Genomic DNA, 14,840 nt, shown 5'->3' with positions numbered 1-14,840 from the left:
CCCCCCCAACGACTAACGACTGTGGGCTCGTGCATCTCAAAATTTGTGGCATCATTTTCGAAATCTGTCGCCGTTGAGGTGCCGGCCGGGTCGCTACGGTGCTCGCATCCCATATCTCTGGCACTCTCGCCGTACGTATTTCTTTCTTCCTCCTGCATTCAAGCGTCCACAGTCTACCGGAGGAGAGAGTTCTTGCAAGACAAACAAAGCCTACTGGCTGTTGCAGCACGATCTACCCAGTGCCCGCTTTCCTGTTTGCGCGCCTCCACAAAAAAGTTCGCCTCTCCTTGCTATCTCTAGCCCTTGATCTCCCCACTTCACCGCCTTCTCAACCCAGCAACAAAACATCCCCTCTCAGTTCAGTCGTTCCCGGACCTCTTCTCTGCAACGACCACATCTGAGTTACTCTTACGTTTTCCTGCTCCTCCTAAAAGACCATGGCGTCCCGACCTCAGAATATTGGCATCAAAGCCATTGAAATCTACTTCCCAAATCAGGTATGCGAGACTCAACACGACGCGGACTTCATGGTAGTGGCATGCGCTGACAGATTCCCAGTGCGTTGATCAAGCTGAGTTGGAGAAGTTCGATGGAGTGGCGGCGGGCAAGTACACAATCGGACTGGGGCAGACTCGAATGTCCTTCTGCGATGATAGGGAAGGTCAGTTGCGGGACCGCATGAGGAGCGATCGTTGCCTCGACTGACATCGTCTTCCGCAGACATCTACTCCATTGCCCTTACCACCTTGACAAGCCTGATCAAAAAATATAACATTGACCTCAACAATGTCGGGAGACTGGAGGTCGGCACCGAGACGATGCTGGACAAAAGCAAGAGCGTCAAATCCGTGCTGATGCAGTTATTCCAAGAGTCGGGCAATTTCAATGTCGAGGGCGTCGACTCTTACAATGCATGCTAGTGAGTTCCACCCAGTCCCTGTCTGGCTGGAGAGGACACGCCCTGACTGTGTATAGCGGTGGCACCAATGCGGTCTTCAACTCTTTAAATTGGATTGAGTCTTCGGCTTGGGATGGGCGAGACGCCATCGTGCTTGCGGGTGACATTGCTTTGTACAAGAAGGGCAATGCTCGCCCGACCGGGGGTGCTGGCTGTGTGGCTCTGTTGATCGGTCCGGATGCGCCGATTGCATTCGAAGCCGGTCTCCGAGGCTCATACATTACCCACGCATACGACTTCTACAAACCCGATCTCACGAGCGAGTACCCATATGTTGATGGTCAATTCTCGTTGAAGTGCTATACCGAGGCTGTTGACGCATGCTACAAAGCATACAATGCCCGCGAAAGGGCACTCCAGTCACAAACGAACGGCGTCAACGGACACCACGTGAACGGGAATGGCGTCCACAAAGAAGAGGTCGACAAAGCGCCCGTCGACCGATTCGACTACATGGCCTTCCATGCGCCGACATGCAAACTCGTTTCGAAGTCATACGCCCGCCTGCTGTACAATGATTTCCTGGAAGACCCAGGCCATCCCCAATTCAGTGAGGTTCCGCCCGAGTTACGCGACCTTGACTACCAGGCATCTTTGAGCGACAAGACTGTCGAAAAGACATTCATGGGCTTGACTAAAAAGCGCTTTGCCGAACGTGTCCAGCCTGCCATTCAGGTCGCCACCATGTGCGGGAACATGTACTGTGGCAGCGTTTATGGAGGCCTTGTCGGCCTAATCAGTAATATTGCACCCAAAACCCTCCAAGGCAAGAGAGTTGGCGTCTTCAGCTACGGCAGCGGTCTAGCCAGCTCGATGTTCAGCTTGAAGGTCGTTGGGGACACCACAGAGATGGCCGAGAAGCTCAATCTGCAAGAACGACTGGACGCCCGCCGGGTTGTTGCACCTGAGGTGTATGACGACATGTGCTTGCTTCGAGAGAAGGCACATCTGAAGAAGGATTTCAAGCCCGCCGGGGCAGTCGAGCATCTGGTGCCTGGCACTTACTACCTGACCGAGGTCGATGAAATGTTCCGACGGAAATACGACGTCAAGGCATGAGTGCCACCGACCGCAGAGTGTATCATCTCTTGCACCAAAGACTGTGTTTCAGGATTGAGCTCAGGACTTGCATTGGTGGATGACGTAGACAAACTTCGATAGAGGCAAGGCGTTACAGTGGTATGAGTAGATTGATTGGGTCTCGCACATGGGCAGCATTGGGGCCTCGCATGCAGTTGTACATATGGAAGACATCCCATGGGTTCCATCAGCTAGGACCTCTTGCCACCCATACTTGATCAGCAGACAGCACGAGGAAGAGGCGAATTGTCGTCGAGCATTGTCTAACATTATGAGTATCCCGAAACAGCCGCTCTGCATGAGGTCGGGCGAGATAGCGTATTGTCAGATGCGCCTAGTGCAACCTGCATCGTCCTTTAGCCAGGGTCGGCCAGTAAGTGACCTGTTTGACAGCAAAAATCTCCAACCTGAAACACAAGCCAACTCGGACGACCGTTGAGGCCAGTGGGAGTGAAGGGAGCAGCAGTGTGCTGATGCGAGCATACACAGAACGAGCGAGGTGCATGGAACCGAAGAGGCTGGGAGGACATAGTCGTTCTTCCTTCGTGTCTAGTTCGTGAAGCACTTATGCATGCAGTCTGCAAGAAGATGCGGCCGTGGGCGTTGGAGTTGCGTGACTTCGTGATGCTTTCGCGACGAGAGGAGACGCGAAAGAGAGAAGCACGCGACTTGGAGGAACCTTCGCTCAACCTGCCCGGCGGGTTGTCTGCTTATGCTGCGCCACCTTCCCAGCTCCATGAACTGGTATTTTTTGGCAGCCCCCGCGGCAAATTCAGCACCAATGGAAGCCCGTAAACCGCCTCGCAGCTCCCAGCGCGTATCTGAGGGAAGGCCGTTGCGCCAGAAAGTCCCACACGTAAAGTCGGAACGAATGCTGCTGGATCTCTGGCCGCGCTTCAGCCACGCCTCCACGCTGGCAATCTCTTCAGATTGCCGCTGCGCGCGCCCCGAAGCCTTACGAGTTCCGTCATACAGCCGCTTTGTCGCAAGAACCTCATCTCTCGAAATAACCACCAAGCGCCGACACAGATTGCCTCGTAAGACATGACGGAATCAACCAGAGCCTCGTTACACGCTGTCTGGGCCAGTTGGACCAGTGCCACGAGGAGAAATTTGCAGCCTCAGGCGGCCTCTTCCACCCAAAATAGCTGCATTCTGAATTGTTTCCATCAGGCGCGTATACCACGCTCCACGCTTCGCGGTATCGAAGTTGGCGGCTGGCCGGTTACGCAGCATCGCATTCTCGAACACCGTGTCGGCGTGTTTGTTTCCTTCTCTACGCCTGCTCCACGTTTCATCTGCATTATGACCTGCAGGACGTTGTTGGCCGTCTTTCGATGATGCCCACCTTGGGTCGCATACACCCAGCCCATTTATACCTGGTCCTTCCTCCCTCTCAAGAGCTCTGAGCCTTTCATCCTTTCCAAGTTGCAAGACTGAAGAGTCAGTCTGCCTGCCATTGGTAATCCTCTTTCCTTTACTGTCATCTCTTTTCCTTTGTTGTTAGACTCGGAGAAGCTGGCTTCTCGCTGACCACTGGTTTCTGCTCGGACTCACCAAAAGTTACAACATGTGAGTTTGCCCACACTGCTGCCTGGCCTGGACGAAATCTCACTGACATGACGTCCAGAATGTCGTTGGCACCTTACTACTATAGACCTCTTACGCCTCCGGAGGCTGCTGGTGCTGCTGGTCAGCACCGCCATACTCGCAATCTGTCCAGCTCATCGTACTGCACGGTGGACACCTCACCCGAGTCAATAATCAGTGCTAGTAATTACACCCCAAGCCGATCACCAGTTCTCCGTCAACATGGTCCGACCCTGCTTCCGAAGATCAGGACCCAGGACTCCTCTCTGGAGCCCTCATCTGCCCATCGACCAGCGATCCATCGACGGACATCATCGTCCATCATCCATACCACCAAGCATGCGAGGCCAGTCATGTACAGGAGTGCAACAGAGCCTGTCGAGTGCGCACCCATGATGTCGCCGGTCTCGAATGCTTCTTACTCGCGATCGAACTCGCTGAACCCTTCTCCAGGCCTGTCCAAGGTTCAGCTCAATGTGCCTGTCAAGACACATTCCCGCTCGACCTCGGCGTCGAGTATCAACAGCGATGTCCTGAACCGGTTCGGTTATCCCACCTACCGCCACATGCCTGTCTACGTCTCCCACAACCAGCAGACCCCGTCTCCAGATCTCTTCGCCACTAATGTCATGCCATTCACGAATATGGCTATGCCAGAACCGCCCATCATTAACCTCGAGGGTACCTTCGACATGCCCATCGACCTTGACACCATATCTCGACCCTGTTCGATGAGCCCGCCACCAATGCTGCCACCCATGTCTTCCATCAGCATGCTTAGCTATCTGACCCAGCCAACGCAGCCAATTAACCTCGTCCGCCATCTTACCTTCCAGACAGGCCGCGGTCTGACGAACCACTTTTGGTGGGATATCCGAAACGTCCGACCTTGGAAGTCGTTCTCGCTCCAGACCATGTCTGCCATCCCTGACCTCTTAACGCTGCTCAACTTCCAACACGATACCGCCTGTCTACCAGGCAATAACCTGAACACCACAACCGTGACACCCGGCTCAGAGACCGACCTTGCCAACCTGATCTCGAAGATCTACTTCCCTAAGATCAACGCCGCCACGAGACTATCGCTAGGCAACAACTCCATCTGTCTGTACCCAGCACCCACTCCGACCGGGTCCGGTCTGAGTGCCAACTCCGCCAACACCCCGAACTTCCTTGCGAACTACCCGAGCGACAACGACCGCACTCTCTCCGGCCTCCCCCGAGGCCGTGTTGTCGGCCTTGTCCGATCGTTTGATCGCTGGAACACTGGTATGCGCCTCGAAGGGCCGGCACGCAAGGTTGAGTACCTGCGCACACTGGCGCACCTGCAGAAATGCATGCGTGAGCACAGTTGTCGGTACGGTTTCATCATCACCGAGATCGAACTTGTCTGTGTCCGCGCGGGTTGCGACGAGCGTGGTCAGCCATACTTTGGCTTTGTTGAAGTCGCTGAAGCTGTCGAGACCAAGACTTTTGCTCGCAACGAGAGCAATGGCGAGAGCGGAGTCAACCTGACTGTGACCTTGGCACTGTACTATCTCCTGATGCTGGCCAAGGCGACACCACTGCCCGGGCAACCGAGCAGTTTCATGGACGTGGGCGGACCCGGTGCCCTGACGAGACAACGTGTCTGGGACGGGGGCCATCATGGCGACAACGTCCTAAGCATTGATGAGGATGGCGACGTCGAGGAGTTGGGCAAGGATGGCAAGGACAAGTGGATTCCTGAGCCGCAGATGGGTGAGAAGCGGGAGGCAAGAACAGTGAGAGGGTGGGTCTGGCCGGCCGATCCGTGGCATAAAAGGGAGGGTGAACGAGGTGAGAGGGGAAGTGGAAGGGGCAAGAGAGGATAATTTAATGCTCTATGAGAACCAGCACGAAGAGATGAGATGCATTGGGAAAGGGAATGGCATCGGGATAGCAATGCTTTTGAAACGAGGCCATCCAGGTGATGAGCACATGCCTAGCATTGGCAATAGGAAAATCTGGTAATCGAAATGAAAACTTGTTTACAAGTCCAAAGCCTAGTAGAGGTTCTATGTACGGCATCACCACCATCATCATTCATCTGGTCCTGTGGAAGACCTGTACAGCAGCGGACCGAAGACTAGAAGCCAGCAGGAGTCAGCATAACTTCATCCACTGGTTTTCGGAAATACCAAAACGTAAACGAGTGATGAGGCTCCTCATACTGTTGAGACTTGACATAAATTTTTGAAGTCACCGACGACCAGCTTTGACGGGCCAGTCGCCTCGGCAGTTATCGTTTGAGCATATAGGTGAAAATCATCGGAGCTGTGTACGGAGTAAAGGGGAGAGAAACAGGAAAACAGGTGAACATACCAACATTGCACATTGTCCAGGGCACACTGGCACACTGGCACACTGTTTGCTGGACAGCCCATTCCCGAGTCTGTGTTAAAAGGACGCAAGCAGCGAAAGCTCTTGATATCATGGCTCATCTATAGGCAAATCACCAGCTCAATCGCTGTACGGTTGAACAGAGTATGCAGGCAGCAGGCTCTTGATGAGATATGGCTCATCTACAGTTCAGCCATCAGCTCAGCCGCTGTACGGTTGAACAGAGGATGCGAGGTTAAAAGTGCAACGGAGAAAATGAAGATGAAGAAAAGCGAACTTTGTACAATCTCCGATTTGCTTGGCATTTTACACGTGACGGCGCCTGACACCGCCCGCGCCAGAGATGGTCGCCCCAGTAATTTGTCGGCGGGGTAGTGGTTCTTTCCTCTTCCCTGTGTTTGTTTTCTGGCCAGCAAGCACCCGGCGGCGCGAAGATAACCTTGGAACCTCTGCGTGACTTAGCTCTCCTCGCAGTTCTGAACACTGTCTCTGAAGCCCGTCAAGATGGGAGGTAGGTGTCACCCTTCCGCGCACTCCTCCCGTTGTGATCCCCATTCGTACCGGCCAGGGGTCATCCTTGGGACTCTCTGCTAACTTGGACATGTGCAGACTTCGCAACCATCGCTCGTACGTATCCCTCATCGCTAGAAACCTACCAGTGTCAGGAGACCTAATGCGACGGTAGAACAATTTGTCGAGTTCTACTACAAGACCTTTGATTCCGACCGCACACAATTGGCGGCCCTCTACGTACGTCTGCGCACGATCCCCTGGGTGCTTTGGCGTCGAACGAGGAACACGATATCTAACAGATGAGGACACAGAGGGACAAGTCGATGCTCACCTTCGAGAAGGAACAGTTCATGGGAACACAGAGCATTCTAGAGAAGCTGACGGTGGGTAATCACCTTGACCATCGTGGACCCGGATTCCGAGGAGTAACATGGCGAGAGACAAAGGACTAACAGGAGGATTCGTTGTGCAGAACCTCCCGTTCCAGAAAGTCCAACACCGGATTGATACGACAGATGCGCAACCATTCAACGAGCAGGGAGGTATTCTAGTTTTGGTGACTGGCGCGTTGATGGTATGTGGATTCTGGGAGCAGATATCCCTAGGTCTTTCGGTTGTCTTCAGTCTGACGAGATGGGCAATACAGGTTGACGACCAACAACATCCAATGAGCTACGTTCAAACATTCAGCTTGGTCCCGGAAGGTGGCAGCTACTTCGTCTTCAACGACGTCTTCAGATGTATGTGCAATCTAGGAATCGATTCGAAATGGGACGTGGCTGACCTGTGTCGATAGTGGTCTACGCTGCAAGCTGAGAGTCTCGCAGCTGCATTCCACGTGGCGGTTGAAAATCAATCTTCTAGAGGGCTGAGGTTGGAGCACACGAGGGGCGGTCAGCGTGCATTGCGGAAGGCGCAGCATTGGAAGCAAACGGGTACCCGAGTCTGCATGTAAAGTTCTCGACCGTGGAGCGACGGTGGCATGAGGGAGGTGATGCCGCTCATACTATGCTGCGACGATAGAAGGGGAACCAGTACCAGGCAGATGTGGAAGGACAATCACACTGTTGACAAGGCTGCAACATTTCCCATGGTCACCCTTTTTCCCGAGTGGCGTCAACGCTGTCTCTCTCGGTCTGACAAGCACCCAGCGTGCGTGGCCGATGCTCGTGCTGATGGCGCCACATGCTGTTGGATCCTAGCCGAATCCAGGCTCCTAAGTTTCCCTCTCAGGACTTCATAAACCTCTCTCGCCATCCATAAATCCACAGCTCGAAGACCGTGGCACTTGGACACACAGCTTGGCTGTCAGAGTGCACTTCAAATCTGGATCGACTCTGAATCTTGGGTGGATCCTGCTTGCGAGGGCCCTTGCGCCAACTAGGGACTTCGGCTTCCGTGATCCTTGTCTCGCTTTCGCGTTGCATCCGTCACAACATCTCAATCTCGAACTCACAACCAGACAATCCCAGTAACTCTGCACCGACACAACATCAGCTGGACACACCTCTGCATCTCTTCCACGAGCATCTCACCTGCGCACACAACGTCTGGGGCATAGGCTAGCGACACGTCTCTCCGCATCATCCGCAGCGCCAACTCAGGCGCACCGCAACCGACGTCCTGCGACATCTGTCCTCTTCCGACCGTCCACGGATAAAGAGCTTGGTCACCATCGCGGCAGTGAAGCACCATGACACTAGCCGAAGAATTCAGGTCGCGGAATTTCAGTAAGTGTTGTCTCAAAGGAATGCGCTGGGCGTGAGCTTACGACTGCCGCAGGCATTTACGGTCAATGGTAAGACTCCTCACGAGCTCCACGGCGTAGGTCAGAAAATCGCTGCCGAACATCTCTCTTTATTGCTCTTCGAGAGCGACATGCGAAGTCATCTCTTTACAGAACAAATAATCGTGGCGACATGAAGAGGACGCTGACCATGGCTCAACAGGCTCGGAGTAGTATGCATTCTCCTGGGGTTTGCCCTGGGTATCGCCAACATCTTCCACTTTAACCTGCTCATTCTATTCAGCGTTCTACTCCTGTACGTCTCAATCAGGACCAGCCCCGCTCGACTGACAGACGTTTTCTGACATTCGTTGCGCAGCTGCTCCGCCCTGATCCTCATATTCATCGAAATCCCTCTCCTGCTACGGATCTGTCCTACCTCGGCCAAATTCGACGCCTTCATCCGCCGATTCACGACGAACTATATGCGAGCCGCCATCTACGGGGTCATGTCCCTGGTCCAGTGGCTCAGCCTCATCGTCGATACGAGCACCTTGATCGCAGCGGCCGTGGTGCTGGCTCTTGCGGGAGCATGCTACGCATTGGCAGGGCTGAAGCAGCAGGAGTTCGTGGGGAGCAAGACGCTTGGTGGACAGGGAGTCGCGCAGATGATAGTGTAGGGAGAGACTGGCATATCTCTGCCGGTCCTGTCACACGGACGGGATAGGGACCAAAAGTGGCTCTGAATGGTGTACTTTAGCGGCGCATTGGGAAGGAGCAATGTGGCGCTGGAAGTACCTGGATGGTACGGCGTTGGAAAAAGTGGGCGGGCGTCTTCATGAATACGGGTTGGAGCTGTGGTATTTTCATGACGGCTTTACCAAGGTACACAGTTTTCCTCAATGCTGCAAGTGGCTGGATGGTCCCAATTTGGCCACGAGGCAAGAGTCTCGGTGGGAGTCACTGTTCGGGTCCTGCATATGATCCATGATCCTGGTGTGCCTGGGCAGGAACGTTTGCAGAGGCCCGCTGGGCAGGATTCTCCTTATCTGCGGCGCCGGAGAGTACGAAGTACATACAACATGCTTTCTGCCCTGAACGTGCCTGCCAAGGAAGGAGCATGGGAGCTGAGGCCATTTCGGTCTGTGGCCGCATCCTCTGATGCGAGTATTTAGTACTGTAAGACGTCACAAGCCTGAATTAGCAAACTCGTACACTGCACGACATCTTCCTTTGGGCCTCTAATGCTGTCTCGGCGGGTGAACTGCTGTCATGTGCATGGGCAGTCTGATGGATGCAAGAATACCTCGTACAACGCGCTGCGTGACCCGATTACTCTGTCCGTGCCCTGGAACCCGGATGGAGCCCTTGTCCCAAAACATGACGGCGACACCTGGGATGTTCGCGGCGACGAGATGCCCAAGGCCTACTCGTAGTGCATGAGACGACAAAAGCAAAGCACCGCCTCGGCAGTGGCAGCGCCGTACGGAGTAGGCCATGCGTATTTACATAGTCGCACTGTGTGGGAGCTGACGAGGCGCAGCCTTGGACGCTGCGCAGAAGAAGCAGTCACGCAATGGAAACCTTCTGCGCCTTCATGCCCACAGCGTGTTCACCACGGTTCTGCACGGTGTGGCTGTCGCGCGCCTGAAACAGCGAGCGAGGGTGAAAGGGCTCCGAGAGGCCCAGATTGGGCGTCGCTAAACCGGATGCAGACCAATTGCTGAGAAGAGCAGGAGGCTGTGTTTCGTCCTTGCTGGGCGCGTTGGGCTTCCCTAGGCTCTGCGGAGGCCTCGAATCGGCCTCCTGGACGGAGCACGGAGCGTGCCTACCAGGTAGCTAGCCTGGTGTTCCTGTGCTATTTTCTGCGGCTGAGGTCGCTCAGTCCGGATCCTCGCTTGGTCGAAGCCAATTCCGACCTCTGGCCTGAACATCGATTTTTCGTCGCCGGACTGCTGGGTTCACATTGTCTTCGCACAAAAACAAAGTGAGAGGGAGACAACGATGAACTGATGGACAACACACGACAATGTCGCCGCACGCATCTTCGTTGAACCATGGAACCCAGTCGACCAGGCGGATACCTCAGTATCCCCATCACGGAAGCCGAACGGGCCCAGGCAGCCCGAGCCCGCGATGACAGCTCCGAGCGACTCCTCGCTGACACCCGACACTCATCTCCAGAGTCTCGAGATCCGTCGCCAGACTTTCGACCACCTCCTGTCGCCCAACTGCAGGTGCCATTTCCCAGCAGATTCCCCTCGATACACGCAGCCCCGATAGCACGACAGTTCGCTCCAAGTTTCCAACCAAGAATCGAGAATTCCCAATATCATCAGATCTCGCCAGTACCGGAAGAGGATGAGCCAGAGTCGATCAAACTTCGGCCATACACGGCAGTCGCCGAGGAGGACGACAGCCGTTTGCTTCCCCCAGTATTACCAGGACCGACTCCGCCTCTCTGGACTCCGGTCTGGCTGAAGAAATGGTTCCTGGGCCTCTTCGCCTTGGTGTTCGCTGGCTTTCTGGTCGCCCTCGTCCTGCTGTGGTACTACGATGGTCAGAATGATGGCTTCCACGTCGATCAAGGGACAAGTCACTACGCATGGGCTTACACCCCCACCATCATTGTCGTGTTCGTGGTGGCTGCGTGGAGGATGGTCGACCACCATTCAAAATTGGCCATGCCATATGATGCCCTGCAGAACGGACCTACCAAGACCTCAGAGAGTCTCCTGGTGGACTATATCTCGAAATTCCAGCTCGTGGCGTTGTTTGAGGCGTTCAAGAACAGCCATTTCGCCGTCATCACCTCAATCACCGGATTTGTGTTACTAAAAGTTGTTACGGTTTTTGCGACGGGTCTGTTGCTCGCTCTGCCGACTCAAGTGACCCTGAAAGAGAGTTCGCTCCAGGCAAATGGATTCGATGCAGCGTCGTTCAACCCGAACTCAGCGCTCGATTCTTCGAGCAGTGTCACTCAACCAGTATATGCTTACTATGGGAGTATGGCTCAGGGAATGCCTCTGGAGAATGGTGTTACTTTAAGGCTAGCATACAGTGCTATATCGGTCACTTCGGACACACCAATCGACGGTGACGTTTCTATCTCAGGAGAAGTCGATGCCTTTGTGCCGACCATGTCGTGCGAAGCCGTGGATGCACAGCTGACCACGCCCCGGATTGTCAACGACACAAATTCGGCCAGCGCGTTCGCGACTTCCAGCAATATCACCTTCGATATCCCCGCAGGCGATGTCTGCGGCAAGCTTTCTTCAGTCACCGTGCCCGCCGATAATCCGTTCACTGAGATTCTTCCCCAGCGCCAGGTTACAGGCACGATGCAACAGGTTTTCTGTGGGACGGCGAACGCCAGTGTACCGGATGTAGCAGGGCCGCAAGGTTTGTTGTTCACCATCACAGACATAGCCTATCAGCAAGCCCTCTTCGACAACGCGACAGATCTAGCAGGCGGCTCCTTCACCATCGCGAGTGATGTTTCGAGGACTCTCACGAATCTCACGAATGTCTTCTGCAGGCCTTCCTACATGATGACGAAAGCCCAGTTCATCAACAACACCAAGCTGCTAGACAGCAGTCAGGCCGCATTGATCGAATTGAAGGACGGCGGGACCAACGGCACGTTGGAAGGGTTTTCAGACTGGAACGCGACGAACGTCCTTTCACAGGCATCCATGGCGGCGCAAGTGCTGTTTAGCGATACGATCAACGACGATACCATCTCGGACTCGAGCGCAATATTTATGTTGATGGCTTTGACCCGCGGATCTCGGAATGTTGATACCCTGATCAATCCGAGCGTGATAATGCAGGCTGCCACGGACACGTATCAGGGAATCATGTCACAGTACGCACATTTGAACTTGAGAGCAACCGACCACAGTGATGTCGTAGGAGGCAAGGTGACTCGGCAAGAACAAAGGTTACGTGTCAATGACGTTTCGGTGTGGACTATGGCCTCAGCAAGTGGACTGCTCTTCTTGTTTTGCATCGCGCTCATCTTCATCGCACCGAGAGCGGTCGTGCCACGCGACCCGAGCTCAATCGCGGCAGTGGCGACGACTCTGGCCAGAAGTACCGAGCTGAACAGACTGTTGCGGAAACAGGGTGCGCCAGGCTACGCAAATCAGAAGACGGCGTTGACAGGGTACGAGTTTGGAACGGCAATTGCAACCACGGATTCGGGGAGGGCGAGCTTCAAGATTGTCGTTTCAGAAGGTGAGCTGGATGAGCCGGCCACACAGCCAACCATGGATCTCAAATGGTGGAGGCCATTGACGGCGACATTTCCGGCGGTGATCATTACAGTCATTCTCCCGGTGGGCGCCATCGTGGCATTGGAGCTGATTCAGCGGAATTCCGATGAACATAGCGGGTTCTACGCGGTGGCGGACGACAAGTGGACTGAGGTCTACAGCCACTACATTCCAGGCCTTGTGATGCTGATCTTGGCGGCGCTGGTCAACATGCTGGACTTCAATGTCGCCCTCTTTACTCCCTGGCACAACCTTGCCAGTGGCGGTGCCGTCCACAGAAAGTCAATTCTGAACAACATTCTGGGCAGGTCTCCTCCTTTTGCGTTTTTGCAGGCGCTGAGGACCGGGAGCCTAGGAGCTATGCTGAGCATTGCAGCAACTGCCGTGGCCAGTATCCTCACAGTCATTGCTTCCGGGCTTTATTACGTGCAGCACTATTCGGTCGATGGACCGACCATTTCGCTCACGCAGACCGACTCTTTCGCCTTGACGTGGGCGGACAGCTTCTCAAATGACAACGGAGCGGGCGCGATGATGAACCTGCTTATGCATCAGAATTTCAGTTACCATCAGTTTACGTACGAAGGCCTTGTGTTTCCGAAGCTCGCGTTGAACAACTCGGCCTTGACGACCGATACACTCACAACCGTCACGGGATCCGCGTCGCATCTGCTTCCAGCTGTTCGGGCCAACCTCAGATGCGATGTCATCTCCTCGGACTCTTTCAGCGTGTCCACGCAGGCAGCTGGATCTGGCTCGGGATATGCGACTGATCAGGCCTTTGTCACCGTCCGTGCGAACCTGCCCGATTCCTGCCATCTAGGCGGCACCCGGGGCACAGACGATTTCTTCCTGTACGAGAACAACTTTGAGCTTCCTTCAGGCGGCAAAGGTACATACGCAGGTGCTCAACTAGACCTCTTATTTGGAGAGAATGCGACCACATATGGGAACTACGGGGAGCGTCGTGGCCAGTACATTGGGGACAATCCTCCCGTGGGCTGCCCCAGCTTAGCCTTCACATTCGGCCACTTCCAGCTCGACAGCAAAGACAAGAGTCAAGTCACCACCATGATCTGCTACCAAGAGATCCAGGGTTTGAGCGCCAACGTCACCCTGCGGCCAAACAGCACGACCATCGATCCCAACCACCCGCCGGTCGTGCAGGAGAGCAGTGTCTTCCTGCACGAAAACCCCCTTGCCAACAACAGCGGCGTCAACACCTTCGACTTCCGCATCCAGAACAATCTCGCGCAGGAAATGACCGTCTTCAACGGCGGCAGCGGCACGCCCGCCACAAACCCGTCCAGCACCACCACGTATGACATCTTTTTTCAAGCCGTCATCAATGGCACCGCGCCGCACGAGCCGGCCTCCCTCGCCGGTCCAGATAATCAAGACGTCCTCGTCGACGCCATCACCCGGTTCTACCAGATATACATGGCGCAAGCCATCTCGGCGAACATGCGCGCCCCGGTGAAGAGCCTGTCCGACTCATCGCGTGTCCTGCGTCGCCAATCTTCGTCCCTAACAACGACCTCGCCCACCACAATCGACACGCCGCGCCTCGTGCAGGACATGGACTCGAAGCTCATCCTGCAAGTTCTGTTGGGCATCATGGCCGCCCTCTCCGCCTCCGCCTACCTGCTCACCAAATTCCACCGAGTCCTCCCGTGCAACCCGTGCTCCATCGCGGGGACCATGTCCCTCCTCGCAGGCAGTGACCTCGTCCACAGCACCGACGACGGCCTCTGCGAATGCTGCGGCAAACCGCGCCGCAGGTCATTCGGTGCCGACCTCACCAACCGGCCAGAGAGTATCCATGCGCGACCCGAGGAAACGGGTGGCACGCACGGCGAAGCCGAGGGCGAGGAAGTTGATGACCGCGAACAGATCATTGATGATGGCGCGGAATGGTTCTCCACCACGCAGTTTGAGGGCGTTTTCGCTGGGAGGCGATACAGTATGGGGTGGTGGCGCGAAAGACCAGCGCTCGGCAAGAGGCGGCGTTACGGCGTCGATGTCGGGATCCGGGCTGACGGGTCGGACGACCAAGACTGGGAGCTCGGCTCGCGGCGACCCCGGAGCGCTGCGTTCAGTGGGTTCATGGACCCGAAACTGCGAGGCGACAGGGACGGCCGCGGCGGATATGCGCGCGGCAGTGACAGAGAGCCCAGTCCAGGCGTATATGTCCCCGAGGAGGCGAGGACGGGTGCCCGGTTCCAGAGTGATGGACCCGGAGGGGGTGGGCCAGGTCCAGCGACCATGGCCGCTCGGAGCAGTCCTTTGGGTGGGGAGGCATAGACGGTCTGTACGGGTCGAGTGCAGATTTACT

The 14,840-nt window shown here is 55.3% G+C and overlaps 5 protein-coding genes across 5 annotated transcripts; all 5 read left to right on the top strand.

Annotated features, from left to right (window-relative positions):
- Positions 1-437: 437 nt before the first annotated feature.
- On the top strand, positions 438-2,017 carry G647_07673 (hydroxymethylglutaryl-CoA synthase; the record flags this gene model as incomplete). Its single annotated transcript, XM_008731986.1, has 4 exons — positions 438-497; positions 559-661; positions 721-919; positions 976-2,017. 4 exons carry the CDS (start codon positions 438-440, stop codon positions 2,015-2,017), a joined length of 1,404 nt encoding a protein of 467 aa, XP_008730208.1.
- A 1,652-nt stretch (positions 2,018-3,669) lies between these two features.
- On the top strand, positions 3,670-5,481 carry G647_07672 (uncharacterized protein; the record flags this gene model as incomplete). The annotated part of the gene is made up of 1 exon (XM_008731985.1): positions 3,670-5,481. One exon carries the CDS (start codon positions 3,670-3,672, stop codon positions 5,479-5,481), a length of 1,812 nt encoding a protein of 603 aa, XP_008730207.1.
- Positions 5,482-6,493: 1,012 nt separating this feature from the next.
- Positions 6,494-7,298, top strand: G647_07671 (uncharacterized protein; the record flags this gene model as incomplete). The annotated part of the gene is made up of 5 exons (XM_008731984.1): positions 6,494-6,500; positions 6,675-6,739; positions 6,814-6,885; positions 6,975-7,076; positions 7,149-7,298. 5 exons carry the CDS (start codon positions 6,494-6,496, stop codon positions 7,296-7,298), a joined length of 396 nt encoding a protein of 131 aa, XP_008730206.1.
- An 897-nt stretch (positions 7,299-8,195) lies between these two features.
- G647_07670 (golgi apparatus membrane protein tvp18) lies at positions 8,196-8,908 on the top strand (the record flags this gene model as incomplete). Its single annotated transcript, XM_008731983.1, has 4 exons — positions 8,196-8,232; positions 8,285-8,300; positions 8,452-8,544; positions 8,608-8,908. The coding sequence occupies 4 exons, from the start codon at positions 8,196-8,198 to the stop codon at positions 8,906-8,908; spliced, it is 447 nt and encodes a 148-aa protein (XP_008730205.1).
- Positions 8,909-10,285: 1,377 nt separating this feature from the next.
- On the top strand, positions 10,286-14,809 carry G647_07669 (uncharacterized protein; the record flags this gene model as incomplete). Its single annotated transcript, XM_008731982.1, has 1 exon — positions 10,286-14,809. One exon carries the CDS (start codon positions 10,286-10,288, stop codon positions 14,807-14,809), a length of 4,524 nt encoding a protein of 1,507 aa, XP_008730204.1.
- Between the last annotated feature and the right edge of the window lie 31 nt (positions 14,810-14,840).

This window comes from Cladophialophora carrionii (assembly GCF_000365165.1).
Source record: "Cladophialophora carrionii CBS 160.54 unplaced genomic scaffold supercont1.6, whole genome shotgun sequence".
Taxonomy (NCBI): Eukaryota; Fungi; Ascomycota; class Eurotiomycetes; order Chaetothyriales; family Herpotrichiellaceae; genus Cladophialophora; species Cladophialophora carrionii.
Note: the sequence above shows the minus strand (reverse complement) of the source record. Positions and strands in the feature narration are given on the sequence as shown.